At 35.1% G+C, this 18,910-nt stretch overlaps 1 protein-coding gene across 3 annotated transcripts; it reads left to right on the forward strand.

Moving 5' to 3' along the window:
• The first annotated feature begins 632 nt into the window (after positions 1 to 632).
• Positions 633 to 18,196, forward strand: LOC117340001 (bleomycin hydrolase-like). 3 transcript variants are annotated; one of them, XM_033901742.1, is made up of 11 exons: positions 633 to 703; positions 2,089 to 2,243; positions 3,212 to 3,361; positions 4,690 to 4,920; positions 7,172 to 7,264; positions 8,499 to 8,654; positions 12,875 to 13,033; positions 13,612 to 13,679; positions 14,190 to 14,307; positions 15,574 to 15,637; positions 16,121 to 18,196. In XM_033901742.1, exons 1-11 carry the CDS (start codon positions 688 to 690, stop codon positions 16,300 to 16,302), a joined length of 1,392 nt encoding a protein of 463 aa, XP_033757633.1. In that variant the 5' UTR covers positions 633 to 687; the 3' UTR covers positions 16,303 to 18,196. The 3 variants fall into 3 exon arrangements, with proteins under 3 accessions (XP_033757633.1, XP_033757632.1, XP_033757634.1); XM_033901741.1 differs by lacking the exon at positions 633 to 703 and adding an exon at positions 1,186 to 1,315; XM_033901743.1 differs by lacking the exon at positions 633 to 703 and adding an exon at positions 1,220 to 1,329.
• Positions 18,197 to 18,910: the final 714 nt, after the last annotated feature.

Consider the following 18,910-nt stretch of genomic DNA (forward strand, 5'->3'; position numbering starts at 1 on the left):
CCCATACAACTGACCTGATAGACACACTGCCAAGTGAGTGTTTATGCTGTAGTTTGGTGTCTGTGGTCTGTCTTTCATCTGACTTCCGTCTGACATCAATTTTTCACTTCGTTTCAACAAATTTTATAGACAAAAAATGGACATATATTGAAAAATGAAGTCTTCAATAAGTCTGTTTGGATGTACAGAAGTTGGAAAATATGTATTACAATTGAAAACGGATGTATCTGCAAAACCAAAATACCAAGGAAAACGGTATCTGGCTTGTGGATTCCTGGGATGGAACTTCACAAAGTTTGTGAAACCAATGTAATTTTACCCAAATTTAAGGCCAAAGGGACCAATTCAAACAACATTGTCTAATTAACTAAAAAGCCTAAAATCAAGATGACAAATGGTTAGAGTGTCCGTCTTTCGGAGGTCTGGTCGTTGCATTTTCCTCTCCTGTTAAACAACAGTCATACATAAAACATGCAAAAGATAAAATAACTCAAATAAATGCATTGAATTATATAATATTTTCATAACAGCATAAAATATCATCATCGTCGTAACCGTAACGCACGTTTACGCTGTTTGTATTTCCCGCACATTTGTGTTTTTGTTACATGCATGGTCACTAAAACGCTTATTTCTGACTCGATGCTGTAAGCGTCTGTTTGAAAAATCTGTCACAAACTGAGAAAAATGGGCGAACAAGCCGGTAGGTCGATCTATGGTGCAATGTGTTTTACATGTTTTATGGAGAAACATTGAATATAGTTTAATATATAGTTTATTATGTAAACACATTTGGCTACTTGGCGCTTAGCGATCCTTTGTTTGAACGATGAGTTTCCAATGTCACAATTCATAATCTGTACAGTAACCCTCAGACCCTAGCCTGTAGGCCTAGTGTAGGCTGTAGAAATCTAGTAGGCCTAAGCTTACTGGCTAGCCAGTAGAGTACTGTACATTATTTTCATTTAGTGCTTATAATTCATATCCATCGGTGATGAATGATACAAAGCGTATAATAGATGTTATGAGTAATTAACACGTCAGTTACTTTCGATTTGTCCGATTTAATAAGAAGCATTTGCATTTTACTGGATAGTTCTAAAAATAGATCTGATTTCATCCCTGGCTGTTGGTGATTATAGTATACATAATGTATCTGACACCATGATCGAATTGAAGAAAGTTGTTTATATCTGATATTTGTCTCAGGAATAAGTTAGAACGATATTTCATACCTTGTCTACTCTGCTTGATGACGACCAGTTGTCAGAAATCAGTCCTTCAGCCAGAACTATGTTATCGCAGCTAAGAATAAGTAAGCTTGGACAGGTAATACATTCATAATTAAACACAGGTTATAGTTAATTACAGGTAAAAGTTATAGACCATTGAGGTTATCATTAGTTATAAACAGGTAAGTTATAGACAGTCAAGGTTATTATTAGTTATAAACAGGCAAAAGTTATAGACCATTGAGGTTATTATTAGTTATAAACAGGTACAATTTATAGACAATCAAGGTTATTATTAGTTATAAACAGGTAAGATATAGACAATTGAGGTTATTATTAGTTATAAACAGGTAATATATAGACAATCAAGGTTATTATTAGTTATAAACAGGTACTGTATAAGTTATAAACAGGTACCGTATAAGTTATAAACAGGTAAGTTATTGACCATTGAGGTTATTATTAGTTATAAACAGGTAAGTTATAGACAGTCAAGGTTATTATTAGTTATAAACAGGTAAAAGTTATAGACAATCAAGGTTATTATTAGTTATAAACAGGTAATTTGATTAATATTGGTTATACATAGATGTTCATTATATAAGCTATAAACAGGTAGTAGTAATAGAAAGATGGTAATTATGGACAAGTAATAGTTATAGACAGGTAGCAGATAGTGATGTATGGATATGTATAAGTTATAGACAGACGGTAGTTAAAGACTGGTAGTTATAGATGGTAAAAGTTCTAGTCAAGTGGCAGTTGTATACATAGACAAGTAGTCACGAAGGCATGTTCATTTGTCTATATCATTGTAAAATTTGTGTTAAGTATAATTCCATTTTTCCTTTTGCAGGAATACCTGAGGGCACTCTTTCAAGCTTTAAACAGAAGTTTTCTAGTAACGAGAAAAATCTGTTGGCCCAAAATGTTTGCTACAGAACTGATCTTTGGGAGACGTGTAGGCAGCAGGATCAAGTTTGGAGGAGCCCTCATGTGTTCAACTACAAGGTGTGTGTTAGAGGAATGTTGACCATTCAGGGGTTGACACTTACTTATTATAATAATCTCCTTGACAGTCCGCTGGGCTGCCAGGTTTTGAAATGAGGCAGCCCGGACTGCCAAAGATGAAACCCCTCCTGGAGGATTTGGGGGCATTTGTCTCTACAGCCCCTAAGACAAACACTGATGAGGAAGAAATTGAATTCCAGATACAGTTTCCTGTGTTCTAGTTCATTTTGAGCATACAAATATTAGATCTTGCACCAAAGGGTTCTATAAAAAAAAGTTTTGAAAATAAAATTATTGAAGTAGATAAAGAAAAGTTTAGCTGGACATTATACTTTTGACTGAACATGTTGTGTCGATCCCTGCCATATAAAAATACAGGTACATAAGTAAATAAGTGCTATCATATTAAAAAAAATAAAATTTATATTGAAACATGCTTGGCTGTCAAGCTGAAGGCCAGACATAATCTAGTATATATTTTAAGTGAAAATACAAAAATTGACAAAAGAAATTTTAAAGTGGTGTACAAAACTCTACGATTCCATCTTTTAGAATGCTAGCCAGATGATCTAGTGATCAAGTATAGAAATACTCTTGTAATACTGAGCAAAGATTTTAATAGATTTATCAAGGCTATATTATATCAAACGAGGAAAGAAATAAAAAAAATCCATAAAAATGGAATGATAATTTCACAATAAATTGGAAGAATATCTGGCTAACTTTAAACAATAATTTGATTGATAGGAAAATTAAGGATTTTCAATGGAGAAGCCTTCACACAGTTCTAACAGAGTTTCTAAATTATTATAAAATATATGAAAGTTTCATCATTGCATGCATATATGGATTTTAAAACTAATAATGCTGAATGTAAGTCATAGTTACTGAGAATCGTTGTTGCCAAAAAATGATTTCAGCATTTGTTTAATTGATTTTAATAAAGATATCTTTGTTGTCTGTATTAGGCAGGAGAAGGGAAGCCAATGACAAATCAGAAAAGTTCAGGGAGGTGTTGGTTGTTCGCATGTCTCAATGTTTTACGGGTGCCAGTTGCAAAACACTTCAAGCTGGAAGAGATGGAGTTCAGCCAGAACTATCTCTTCTTCTGGGATAAGGTTGGTATCTGTGTTACTGTCATGTACAAATGAAGAAAACATTTCATCCATACAGCAACAATATTCAATTAAAGTTTCATGTAATAAAAAAAGTATTTGGAATCGTTCAAGATTTCATATAGCCGAAGTTTCCTTTTGCCCTGTCACCATGTCTGGTGTTTACGGTATATATGGTGTCAGGGCCAGAGGAAACTCGTGCTAGCTTTCATAATAACTGATTGGTTTTAAGTGGTAAATGCCAACACATCAAAATATTTTCTAGCTGTTAACAATACTAACTTTATTATTGACTATTAATATTAGATATTTTTGAAAATATGGGGAGAATGTTTTGTCAAGAATAGGTGTGGCAAAATATACTTAACTTTAAAGGGCAACCCTTAACCTTTGATCTTTTTAATCATTTAATTTTGGACAGAAAAAAACAAAACAAAAACAAAAATTGTACTATGTATGTATTCCATTAATTTGATTGGAAAGTGACAGTAGCCTACTAATTTAGTTATTTTATATAATGATAAATTATCAATTACAACATAATTATATGACTGATATTGGTATATAGCTTCAACCTTTGCTAGAAGCCTGATGTATGGTAGCAGTGTACAGTAAAAATGCCCAATTCTGAAAAATATAGCACATGTTTTAGATATGTAAACATTGCCAGTTAACCCTACATATAACCTCTAATAAAGTATACATATTTGTAATCTGTACAACATTTGCAATTTTAATACAGCTCTGAAGGATAAGTAAACTTACATTTTCAGTGATTTTTAGAGCTGTGAATACCATGGTAACAGCTTAAAAAATGCTCAAAAATTGCAAAATATTATGATATTTGACCAAAAAAGACGCAATTCTCTACACAATTTTTTTTCTGAAACCTATTTGAAATTAAATATCTCTATCCCAAAGACAGAATTAATCTTGTTTTGACATATGTTGTAAATTAAGTTTTCCTGCTATCTTACCTTTTCAGTGGGCTTCCATTTATCGCTGTAGGCAAAACTAAATCCGGAACCAATTTATTAATTTTTGTTTTAAATAGATGTGAAGCCTGTTTGTACTACTTCATACTGATGGAGTGAATATACCAATTATAGTGTGCATTTATTTTTTCATTTTTTATGCATATCATAATACAGGAGTTATTTGCTTAACAAAAAAATCGCCCATGGCCAGCCTGTCCTACTGTAGTGTGCTACCTATGGGATTTATTGTCAGGAGTGATCTCCCCTCATGTCTAGATAAAACTTCTCTTTTTCATCTTGCATCTCAAAAAAAGTGTAGTTGTACTATGTATATTTCATTAACATTTGTTCTAGGTAGAAAGAGCTAACTATTTACTGGATGTATTTGTCGACATATCAAAAAAGGGGAAGAATCCAGATGGTCGGCTGATGAGCCACTTACTCACCAACCCTATAGATGATGGCGGCCAATGGGACATGCTGGTCAATATTGTAGAGAAATACGGCCTTGTACCTAAGACCTGCTTCCCTGACGCTCATAGTGCTGAGTCTTCCTTAAGGATGGGAAGAATGATCAACAACAAGGTATATAGGTCTTACAGTGTTAGACAGAGCGGTCAGTAACATGATATATACAGGTCTCTTAGGGTTAGACAGAACGGTCAGTAACATGATATATACAGGTCTCACAGGGTTAGACAGAACGGTCAGTAACATGATATATACAGGTCTCTTAGGGTTAGACAGAACGGTCAGTAACATGATATATACAGGTCTCTTAGGGTTAGACAGAACGGTCAGTAACATGATATATACAGGTCTCACAGGGTTAGACAGAACGGTCAGTAACATGATATATATAGGTCTCACAGGGTTAGACAGAACGGTCAGTAACATGGTATACAGGTCTCACTGGACTAGACAGAACGGTCAGTAACATGATATACAGGTCTCACTGGACTAGACAGAACGGTCAGTAACATGGTATAAAGGTCTCACTGGGTTAGACAGAACGGTCAGTAACATGGTATACAGGTCTCACTGGACTAGAGAGAACGGTCAGTAACATGGTATACAGGTCTCACTGAACTAGACAGAACGGTCAGTAACATGATATACAGGTCTCACTGGGCTAGACAGAACGGTCAGTAACATGATATACAGGTCTCACTTAACTAGACAGGACGGTCAGTAACATGGTATACAGGTCTCACTTAACTAGACAGGACGGTCAGTAACATGGTTTACAGGTCTCACTGGGTTAGACAGAACGGTCAGTAACATGATATACAGGTCTCACTGGGTTAGACAGAACGGTCAGTAACATGATATATAGGTCTCACTGGACTAGACAGAACGGTCAGTAACATGATGTACAGGTCTCACTGGACTAGACAGAACGGTCAGTAACATGATATACAGGTCTCACTGGACTAGACAGAACGGTCAGTAACATGGTATACAGGTCTCACTGGACTAGACAGAACGGTCAGTAACATGATATACAGGTCTCACTGGACTAGACAGAACGGTCAGTAACATGATATACAGGTCTCACTGGACTAGACAGAACGGTCAGTAACATGATATACAGGTCTCACTGGGTTAGACAGAACGGTCAGTAACATGGTATACAGGTCTCACTGGACTAGACAGAACAGTCAGTAACATGGTATACAGGTCTCACTGGGTTAGACAGAACGGTCAGTAACATGGTATACAGGTCTCACTGGACTAGACAGAACAGTCAGTAACATGGTATACAGGTCTCACTGGGTTAGACAGAACGGTCAGTAACATGATATACAGGTCTCACTGGACTAGACAGAACGGTCAGTAACATGGTATACAGGTCTCACTGGACTAGACAGAACGTTCATTAACATGGTATACAGGTCTCACTTAACTAGACAGGACGGTCAGTAACATGATATACAGGTCTCACTGGACTAGACAACAGTCAGTAACATGGTATACAGGTCTCACTGGGTTAGACAGAACGGTCAGTAACATGATATACAGGTCTCACTGGGTTAGACAGAACGGTCAGTAACATGATATACAGGTCTCACTGGGTTAGACAGAACGGTCAGTAACATGATATACAGGTCTCACTGGACTAGACAGAAAGGTCAGTAACATGATATACAGGGTTAGACAGGATGGTCAGTAACATGATATACAGGTCTCACTGGACTAGACAGAACGGTCAGTAACATGGTATACAGGTCTCACTGAACTAGACAGAACGGTCAGTAACATGATATACAGGTCTCACTGGACTAGACAGAACGGTCAGTAACATGGTATATAGGTCTCACTGGACTAGACAGAACGGTCAGTAACATGGTATACAGGTCTCACAGGGCTAGACAGAACGGTCAGTAACATGATATACAGATATCACTGGACTAGACAGAACGGTCAGTAACATGATATACAGGGTTAGACAGGATGGTCAGTAACATGGTATACAAGTCTCATAGGGTAAGACAGGATGGTCAGTGACATGGTATACAGGGCTAGAAAGGATGGTCAGTGACATGGTATACAGGGCTAAGCAGAATGGTCAGTAACATAAGATTTAAGAGATCATCCAGAGCTCAATATCTTCTTAACGAAGACTAATGCATATTGACAAGAAGATAAAAGTTCACAGGATAGAGGTCAAGGATATTTTGAATGATTTTAACTAATCTTGTCATTTAGACTCTAAACATAGACTGCTATAAACTTGGGTAAGTAATTTATTCAATGTTATTAAATAGATCAAAATATTTATGTCATTATAGCTATTTTGCCTTAGAATGACAATTTTCACTACTACCTTTTTCAGATGAGGGAATTTTGCATGCGTCTACATAGCATGGTGAAAGAAGAGAAATCTGAAGAAGAAATCGCTTCAGAAAAGACGAAGATGTTAGAGGAGGTAACATGTTTTTGTTAGAAATATGACCTTTTGTGGGTTACTTAAGACGAAATCTCAGTTGACCTATTGCAATTGGCTTTTGTCCGGCATCGTACGTCATCCATCCATTGTGCGTCATAAACAATTTACATTTCAACTTCTTCTCCAAAACTGCTGAACCAAATTCAATGAAACTTGGCAGGAAGCGTCAATGGCCAAATGTTAACCAAAATTGTGAATTATATGGTCCCATCCCCCAGGGGCCTGAGGGACGGGGCCAAAAAGGGTCAAATTAGCTGAAATTTCAAAAATCTTCTTTTCAACTTCAAGAGATTCAATGGTCTTAAGATGCTTTATCAAAATTGTGAATTTTATGACTCTTGGTCCTCAAGTTTGCCCCTGGGGAGAGGGTAAACTTTACTAGTTTATATAGGAAAATCAAATTTTAGACTGTCATTTGTTTCATTTTTATTGGAATTCATTCTAACTTAGTTAACATTATCACTATGGGATGACAGTTTGATGGTATGCAAATGTTGGCTCTGGCTGACCCCCAGGACTGATGGGCGGGCCAAAAAGAGTCAAATTAGCTTAAACTTTTAAAAAAAGGCTTCTCAAGGTCCAAATAAGGTAGAATCAAATACTCTTTATAGATGGTGTTCTATAAACACTTAAGGTGTTTTGCCACTGGGATCTCATGTTTGCCCCTGGGGAGGATGTACCCTTTACTGTAGATTATGTAAGGAAATCACATTTTCGACTGTCATTTCTATTGGAATTAGCAGTTTTGGAAGGCAGCATTTGATGGGCGGGGGGTCAATAAGTGTCATATTTACAAATTTACAAACTCTGATGACCGTTAAGGCCAATGGGCCACTTGTTTGACATCTTTTCTCTAGGTAGATGCTTATTGTTTCATCTGGTCCACTTTAAGATTGCATAATCTATATCATTTCTAGAGGAATAAAGACATCAATAATTTTGTACAGGACTAGGTGCCAGCTAGTTCGGGCCTCTAATATTCATTAGAGATCCTATGTTCATCTGTTGTCTGGCCTCCATTGTTTTTGTTGTGAAGAATTAAACATATAATACTGTACTCCTTTTTTATATCAAAATTTTCTGATGGTTGGAATGATGCCCAGGCCCCACTTAAATAATTTCATACATGATTCAGTGCTTGGCATTGTCCAGTAATATGAGTATGGAACTCTTTATCTTTATCCAAGGTCTTTATAATCTGTTCTTTTTTCAGATCTACAGAATATGCTCAATATCCCTGGGAACTCCACCAGAAACAATTACTTGGGAATTCTATGACAACGAGAAAAAATACAGGAAAGTTGGACCGATCAAACCCATAGATTTCTATAAGGAACATATCAAGCCCTTGTCAGACCTCAAGAATATGGTAGGTTATATCACAATTGTTGAAAGTAACAGAATGTTCCAAATCAGTAATTATTTCCTTGTGTAAAGCCATAGATGGGATAGATATCCAGTTATCATGAACTTCATACAGCTTGTTCACAAACATCACCTCTTGTATGAGCTCACATATCATCTACCTGGGGTCAGAAATTAGATCATTGTTACTATTGATAGAATTTTGATGTACTTCCTCATCATTTATAATCTAATTATTATGAAGAAACATCATATACTTGTCCACATCAGTAACCTTTTAATTTGTATTTTAAACAGTAGCATTTCATGCAGTAAGTTTTCTTCTGACTACATTGTTGTGTATGTAGGTTGTATGGGTGTTACAAGATCACATAATTGTACGGTCTAGGGGAGATAATCGAACTCCATATGTATATGAGTTATTCCCCTTTGTTGTACATTGGATGTGTTAAATTCACGTCACCAACATTTGTCGGCGATTCGAAGTTCGTCACTGGAGTTTTGGGCCAAGATATCCCTCTACCATGAGATGAGAAGGACGACATTTGTGCTTGTACGTGCCGTACAATACTAGTTTTATTTTCCAAGGAAAACAATTCCTTTTTGAATTATAATTACAATCAGAGACCTATATACTAGGTCTCTGTTACAATGCAATGTATGTATCATCATTGAACACACGGATGTCATCTGGCATGTCATAATTTGTGCAGCGGATGCCGACTTATTCAGTATGCAGTGGCTATGGACCAGATGTGTTTTGAAGTTTTTGTTCCCTGTTGCCTTTTTCACAAGGATAGTTGATCGATGAGATCCTTGTTTATCACCGTTTTCAGAAGAACAGTTCCGGTCTCTAAAGCTTACACAATACAGAATTTTGAACTTTCAAGTGATGAGTGCCTCAATAAAGCAAGATCAGAATAAACTTATTTACATATTGTACTCGTAAATTTACAAATATATTGAGAATGGCTTACGTGAGCTATGGTTTAGATTATCAAAAAAAAAAGTTGTGTTCCTTTTATCTAGCTCTTGATTCACTTTTGTTTAAAAATCAATATTGCCTAGATCTAGCCATATCCAGACAGTTTTATATTGCAAAACATCATTGTTTCCAAATACTATGAATGGTTTCTCAGATTAATTACCGGTATATCAGAAATACACTATTAATTAAGAGCGAAATCTCTGCTGATATTACTGTGATAACATGTCATATTGGTTAACAATTTATACTAGGATGAGCATATGTCATTGGATAGATTTAGGATGGTATTATGTTGTATGTCATGTAGTTTGCCATGGAATTCTGTGCTTTGGTATGTATTTAGTAATATTTAGATATTCTATTTGTATTTTGATTGAAGAACCATAAGGCCATGCCGAGATATTTTTCAGTGCGTATATGAAGCTACGGCAAGGCTGATAGGGATAAGTATAAAGCTGGCAGGTTAATGTTATATATTGTTTGATTAGTCGAAAGTTTTATTACGGTTCATTACTCTATAACTTTTAATCACATGGTCTTATGACGCAACATGATGATGCTGCAATGATATAAGCAGTTAGTTGAGTAATGCCAGAACAAACTATTTAGATGTCTCTTAAATATGTATCGATATTGTCTGATTGAATCTTGAGCTTGATAGAATGTTACAGAATTTTAACTTGATATGCTTAGCTGAATATCTAAAGTCATCTGTATGTAAAATCTCTTTCATCTTTGCTATTGTTGTCTGGATGTTGTATGTGTGATCCATATTGAGCTCAATGGAAAGTGCAAGTGTGAGAGTTAGTTATCAGGAATTACATTGTATGAGAGTGATTTTTATACTACCAGGTACATCTCATTGATACAAATTATTGGACATTATCTTCTGGTTATAGTACTTTATTTTCAACAATTTTCTAACATTTTCGTAACAGGTCAAATACAGTATATCTATTTGGTTCGATATTATTTTTACCTTTACATCATTTATGATCATCTCGTACACCCATGGTTAAATTGTGTATGCCAAATTTTATTTTGTGGGCGGGGATGTTGTGTATGTAGGTTGTATGGGTGTTACAAGATCACATAATTGTACGGTCTAGGGGAGATAATCGAACTCCATATGTATATGAGTTATTCCCCTTTGTTAGCTCACCTGCCCGAAGGGCAAGTGAGCTTATGCCGTGGCGCGGCGTCCGTCGTCCGTCCGGCCGTCCGGCCGTCCGTCCGGCGTCAACTTTTCCATTCAAACAACTTCTTCTCAATAACCAAAAGGCCCAGAGACCTAATATTGGGCCTGTAGCATGCTGGGGTGAAGGGCTACCAAGTTTGTTCAAATGAATAACGTTGACCTTCATTCAAGGTCACAGGGGTCAAAAAGGCTAAAATCTTTAAACGACTTCTTCTCAATAACCAAGAGTCCCAGGGAGTTGATATTAGGTCTGTAGCATGCTGGGGTGAAGGGCTACCAAGTTTGTTCAAATGAATGACCTTGACTTTCATTCAAGGTCACAGGGGTCAAATATGCTAAAAAAAAATTAAACGACTTCTTCTAAATAGCCAAAATACCCAGGGACTTGATATTGGGTCTGAAGCATGCTGGGGTGAAGGGCTACCAAGTTTGTTCAAATGAATGACCTTGACCTTCATTCAAGGTCACAGGAGTCAAAAAGGCTAAAATCTTTAAACGACTTCTTCTCAATAACCAACAGATCCAGAGACCTAATATTTGGCCTGCAGCATGCTAGGGTGAAGGGCTCCCAAGTTTGTTCAAATGAATGACCTTGACCTTCATTCAAGGTCACAGGAGTCAAAAAGGCTAAAATCTTTGAGCGACTTCTTCTCAATAACCAAGAGGCCCAGGGAGCTGATATTTGGCCTGCAGCATGCTAGGGTGAAGGGCTCCCAAGTTTGTTCAAATGAATGACCTTGACCTTCATTCAAGGTCACAGGAGTCAAAAAGGCTAAAATCTTTAAATGACTTCTTCTCAATAACCAAGAGGCCCAGGGAGTTGATATTGGGTCTGTAGCATGCTGCGGTAAAGGGCTACCAAATTTGTTCAAATGAATGACCTTGACCTTCATTCAAGGTCACAGGAGTCAAAAAGGCTAAAATATTTAAACGACTTCTTCTCAATAACCAACAGTCCCAGAGACCTAATATTTGGCCTGTAGCATGCTGGGGTAAAGGGCTACCAAGTTTGTTCAAATGAATGACCTTGACCTTCATTCAAGGTCACTGGAGTCAAAAAGGCTAACATTTTAAAACGACTTCTTCTCAATAACCAAGAGTCCCAGGGAGTTTATATTGGGTCTGTAGCATGCTGCGGTAAAGGGTTACCAAGTTTGTTCAATTGAATGACCTTGACCTTCATTCAAGGTCACAGCGGTCAAAAAGGCTAAAAATTTTAACAACTTCTTCTCAATTACCAACAGTCCCAGAGACCTAATATTTGGCCTGTAGCATGCTGGGGTGAAGGGCTCGCAAGTTTGTTCAAATGAATGACCTTGATCTTCATTCAAGGTCACAGGAGTCAAAAAGGCTAAAATCTTTAAACGACTTCTTCTCAATAACCAAGAGTCCCAGGGAGTTGATATTAGGTCTGTAGCATGCTTGGGTAAAGGGCTACCAAGTTTGTTGAAATGAATGACCTTGACCTTCATTCAAGGTCACAGGAGTCAAAAAGGCTAAAATCTTGAAACGACTTCTTCTCAATAACCAAGAGTCCCATGGAGTTAATATTGGGTCTGTAGCATGCTGGGGGTAAAGGGCTACCAAGTTTGTTCAAATGAATGACCCTGACTCGCATTCAAGGTCACGTCGATCAAGTATGCTTAAATCTTTGAATGACTTTTAGTGAAAAGCCAAAGTGCAGAGAGACATTATTATATTGGTCCTGTAGCATGCTTTCAAATAACTGCAGGATCCATATATGAAAAGATCACTGCATTGCAGGTGAGCGATTTGGGCCCATTGGGCCCTTGTTGTAATTCTTTTCGTTTGTGAGATACATTTTGATTCTTAATAAAGACTTGAAACAGAAAAGACGTTTGTTGTTTTACCTGACGATATCATAATGTAGCGTAAAGCGAGTTCCCCATACCTCACAACATTACAACATACTGTTTATACAATGTATGAAAACGTATGTACAATATTCCAAATTGTTATATGTACACATTTATTATACTAATAAATATCAAACTATTAAAATATATTTGTGCTCCAGGTTTGTATAGTAAATGACCCCCGTCCAAACAACATTTACGATAAATTGTACACCGTGGAGTACCTCAACAACATGACATCCGCCCGAACTGTTCTCTATATCAATCAACCTATACAAGTTCTCAAGGAGCTGGCACTGGCTTCAATCAAAGAAGGGGAGGTAAGCACCATTTGTTTGTGTTTCGATCGAAGAGGGGAAGGAAGCGCCACTTGTTTGTATCTCGATCATAGACGGTATGGTAAGAATATCTCAAAAAAAAAATTAAGTAAGGACTTCTAACACCGTATACCTGTATACCATGTTTCACCGAGAATGGGAAGGTAAAGACCTCTTGTTTCTTAATGAAAAATTGGTAGAAAAGGATTTCTTTTATATGTCTTAAAGACTGAGAATGAAGTACCACTTGTATGTCTGAGATTGCTATCAGTACTAAAAGGTTCATTTGACTCTACACTGTTAGATTATTATTAAGCTCAATTCTAATATGAAGCTTTACATGTATCAGTACTAAGGAAGCTCAGTATACAATGACAACAAAATTTAGTATTAGGTAGGTTATTTACAAAAAAGGTCAGAACAAAGAATATCAAATATGAATTAGCAAGAATCTTTTAAAAAATTTACAGATTGACTTTCAATGTTGACTTTTCTGTGTAATCTTTGTTAACTTGTCCATTATCATGAATTGTAAGTTTGTTGTATTTTTAACTAATATTAATGTTTTTTTCTACATATAGCCTGTCTGGTTTGGATGTGATGTTGGGAAGTTTTTTAGTCGTAAACCAGGGATACTAGACCTCAACATGTGAGTGCTTAATGTAGTCTAGATTTTGAAATTAGTATTTTAAAGAAGACCACACTTAATTCAACTTGTTGATGAAAACTTTTTAATGTTGCAACATTAAGCTAAAATCTAAATATACTATAACTTGTTTTTTTTGTTTTGTTTTTTTTTTACTTATCATTCCTTATTTTTGAGGACACTGACTACTTGTTAATAATCAGTTACTTTGCAATTTTACTTCATGATATAAAGGGATTTGTCTTTGACTTACAATAGCCACGTTTTGATTTTAAACCTATTGTGAGTGTACCAATATGTATCTACATTTTTAAATATTTCGTTGATTTATGTCATTTTGTCTCTTGCCCTTTTTGCTCATATTTTTAATCACTTATTTTGGCCCTAATGACCTTTATAGTGTTGATGGGCCGTTAAGCATTTTAACTAACTAACTAACTTGTCTTTTGATAAAAAAACGAATTTTTTTTCTCCATTATATGATATAAAGTAATTTGTTTTTTTTATCACCAGAATTAACACAGATTTGGTTTTTGGTACCAACTTGTTGGGGATGACTAAAGCTGAACGTCTACAGTACGGTGATTCTTTGATGACACATGCCATGGTGCTCTCAGCTGCTCATGTAGAGGTATAAAAAATCATTTTCCACAAAATATACACATATACACACACACAAAAAAACATATTCACCGATATATATAGTCCTTTAAGTACAAGGAAACTGCTAAGGCTATATAAAAACAATGAAGTACACAGAAGGACAAGAGTATTTTGAGAGGATAAGGAAAATGGATATCTTGTTCAAAAATAATAATTGATGCAGGTGCCCTCCAGTACCTAGTAATGACATGTCATGTACGTCCTCAAATTTCCCAGAAACCAACATTTCTGATATTTTACATTCTGAGGTATTAATTGTTAGTTCAACATAACTGTTGCAGGTCAAAGATCAATGTCATATTTTCTCAACTGGTTTACAGATTGTTATGACATTATGAAGAATATGATTACAGTATTATTATAATAGCCTGTATATATATATCTATATATATTTTTTTCTTTTTTTTTTTCAAGAAATTAAATTAACTTAATGGTAATATCCATATTGTAAATGAGCTATGTTTAAAGAGGTAACTACTTTTAATAGAAATATATTTCCAAGCAATTGTTTTCTGCAACTGCAAATTATCTGTTTTTACAATGTTTCAAGTGTTAAAACCTATTTTATTTGAAATACATTAATTACTGTGTAAGTAGTGACAGCCATAGCAAACTTCGCTGATGGTAGGGCTATCCCCAACCCTTACAAAACTAGCTGTGCTACATTGTCCAAACTTGTCCTTTGTATTCCTTTTTTTTTTAATTTTTAAATCTAACATATTCAATTATCTTTCAAATCTAAGCAATAACTCTCACAAATCAGGTAAATACACATGTTTGTTTTTTAAGTTTTATTTATTTTTATTTATTTTGTATCTGTGCATGTCTTTTACTGTTTGAGTCGGTTTAAATAGCTCATTAGAGCTAATGTTGATTTGTTATATGTACCAGCTATAAATAAAATTTAAATTGAATTGAATTGAGCAAAATGGTAACTACCCAACTGCCAACGTAATCAGGGTTATATGCCAATCAAATTTTGTATCTTTGAATTCGTAAATATTTTCTGATGACATCAACTCTAAAGGTCATTGTGGTGCAATGTCAATGTGATTTATATTTGGTATTGGTAATAGATGTTATAATTGGGCATACAGTTGGTGACTTATGCCTGTGTTCTTTTAAACTGTAAGTTACAGTGTTTAATTTGTATGATTGAATGAACAACTGAAATAACATTATTGCCAATACAAGCTGTATTTTTAACTTAATGTTTCTTTATATCGTCTTGAAGGACGAGAAGAGGACTGTGAGATGGCGAGTTGAGAATTCCTGGGGAGACGCAGATGGTGATAAAGGTAAATATGAAGGAAGTTGATTAAGAATAAGGTAAATATGAAAGAAGTTGATTAAGAATAAGGTAAATATGAAGGAAGTTGATTAAGAATAAGGTAAATATGAAGGAAGTTGATTAAGAATAAGGTAAATATGAAGGAAGTTGATTAAGAATAAGGTAAATATGAAGGAAGTTGATTAAGAATAAGGTAAATATGAAGGAAGTTGATTAAGAATATTTGAGTAGATATCTGAAGAATGCATATCACAGCACCATCTAAAATTGAGACGACGAGTTCTGCATGAGATAGATACAAATGTATTTAGTGTACGTATATATTTTAAATTAATATTTTTCTACTAAAAAAAAAAAAATTAAAGGTGTATTTGCTTCTAACCATATAGAGAAGCCCATCTATACATCTCATGATAACTAATTGAATTATTCCCTCTTTTTCGCCAGTGAAACATTGCAAAATTATTAAACTTCACATTGTACATTTCAGGCTTTGTCGTTATGACAGATGACTGGTTCTCTGAATTTGTTTACGAAATCGTAATTGACAAGAAGCATGTTCCATCCAAAATCCTGGACGTTCTTAACCAAACACCTGTAGTTCTACCAGCCTGGGATCCTATGGGGGCACTCGCAGTTAACCCAGATGCTGGTCATGCCGCAAAAATGTAACCATTTGGAGATTTGAACCAACACAGGTCTTCGAAGAAATTGGTTGATTCTAAGGAACATTCGCAATAATGGTTGATGTATGTCTATATAGTAGGAAATGGATCAGTATCGATGTCCGAAGAAAGAAGTGTCATTTCAGTAATGGATTACTGTCTGTATTTATCTTATGTTGAAGTTTATTCCAGTATGTATAAATGTACAATTATTATTATATGAATGCAACTGCATGGGAAATTAATTAGGTATGCATTTTTTTAGACACTGAAAAAATGTGCCTGAAATTTTTAGTCTGAATATTTTGTTAATCAGTAATTTGATAAGATATTTCTTTACAAACGTGCTTACTATTAGAGATAGTACATTTTATTTCAATGTGAATTTTAAATGTAGCCACCAAACTCAACACTTTCTTTTTGTATTTAAACAGAAAAAAATGTACTGTTATGAGTTGATATACAGGAGCCCAAGTTATAATATCTTAATTAGTGTTATTCTGTTGTAATTCCATTCAAATCCGGTGAGAAATCAGACATGCAGTGTAGTCCCTAAATGAACTTGTAGATCTATGTATGTATTGCATAGCAATGACACCTTGATATTTATGTTCATCAGTTAAAAGAATTCTTGGATTTAACCTCATATTTTCACTGAAGTTGCACTGTTATTTCTTGATAGACTGTGACCAAAGATGCTTGTGTTAATGGAGCTATGGCATTTATGTTTTACTTCTTCTAGTTTATAATAGCTTCTAGTTTAGTGCTCAATATTTTAAATTTGAATATCTGATTACAGCGATCAGATAAATAGATGTGGAACCAAAATGGTAATAATATTATTTGCAATAAGCAGAGGATAAATGGCAAATATTTTGATAAAATATCTACGACATATAAACATATCAATAATTGTTTTACACCTGAAAAATTTATCTTGCGTCATAAATATCAAAAACATGAATATTTTACCATCAGAAATCCTTGTCATCATAGATAAAAATGTTTATAATTTGTTGTATTTTGGGGGAAAAAATTCTTATTTTATAATTAGAAATCCTCAAAGTTATCTGTGGTTGTCATCATTTCGTCATGTTAGTTTATTTCATATTCTGGAACATTTTCTTCAGGTTGGTGAAGTTAAGTAAATATGATAGAAGTTATATGAACCGCTCAACAAATCGGCACTTACAGACCATTCTGTGCCGCAAACCACGTTATATGAACAGCTCAACAAATCGGCACTTACAGACCATTCTGTGCCGCAAACCACATAATTGAGGGGGAGGGGCCACAGACTCCCGCACATCTATGACTAAATGTTAAACAAAGCGTAGCAATCGACTAAAGTACATCATACCATCTCGTACACTGGTCTGATTATATTGTATTTTTAAACTTTGTATCAATATAGGATCATGATAACGATGAAACATCCTTCAGAGTAGATCAGATGTAGTCTTTGAAATTTAATCAACTTATGTTTTTGAGTAGATTGTTACTTGCATACGTTAGGGGGCATTCCTTCGTTTGAATAAAATTTAGGTCGTTAAAATGAAAATTAATGGAGGATATGTATCACCCTCCCCCCCATTCGTCATTTTTCTGTACAATTTCATTACTAGTTGGCACAAACTCATATAATCCTTGTTCAGACATAGATTTCATCAATAGAAATTTTGCATGTTTTCTGCTGTCCGATCGAAGGAATGCCCCTTTAACTGGAGAATTTTCATGTTTACTACTATCTGTAAATTTCAATCACTGTAGTTTAAAACATCTTCTACCACAATACCCCGTGTTATTCAACTCTCAGACCATCAGTTAATCATTACAGCTGTTGATTAACAATCTGTTTATACCACACGTGGTATAAACTCTGTACGCATTTCGATTGGCTAACACGGTGAACTTTGACCCAAGCTGCAATTGTTATTGACGTCATCAATAATCTAATGACGTCACATCACCGGGTCCCGGACGTCACCGGTACACTTTATTTGCATACGCGAAATTATACTTGGCCACGTTTCCCTTTGATTCAAGCCGATATTATTGTGGTAGAAACAGGTCACACGACTCGAAATTGTTGGATATGGAATTTATTTCACACGAGTAAGTTATTTTTTAAAAGTTGCAAAAAACACTCGCTAAAGCTCGTGTCTTTTGTAACTTTTAAAAAATAACTTACTCGTGTGAAATAAATTCCATATCCAACAACCACTCGTTGTGTAACCTCTATTTATACAACTTTGTGTAATCTACTGTTTTAAGGAAACCAGTGTAAATTTATAATTGATTCATTTTCAAAAATCTCCATGTTGTACATTTGCAAATTTACTGAAATTAATCGGAAGTTCCAATCCAAAATCTAAGATTTGAAAGATATTTGTAAACTCTTATACATGTAGTGCAATACATACAACTAATACCTAACCAATATCGGTATTTTAATTCAGAATTTATAGCTTTTTATGAAGCATCAGATTCCTTAATGTTTTAATAGATCCCTGAAGAGCTGAAACTAAAAGTTCCAAATGTTTGTCAACATCCCCAAAGTAAGAATGCTGTTAAATGGTATTTAGAAAAGACAACCAATTATACAGAAAAAAAAC

The sequence above is a fragment of the Pecten maximus genome, chromosome 12 (assembly GCF_902652985.1).
Source record: "Pecten maximus chromosome 12, xPecMax1.1, whole genome shotgun sequence".
NCBI classification, from domain to species: Eukaryota; Metazoa; Mollusca; class Bivalvia; order Pectinida; family Pectinidae; genus Pecten; species Pecten maximus.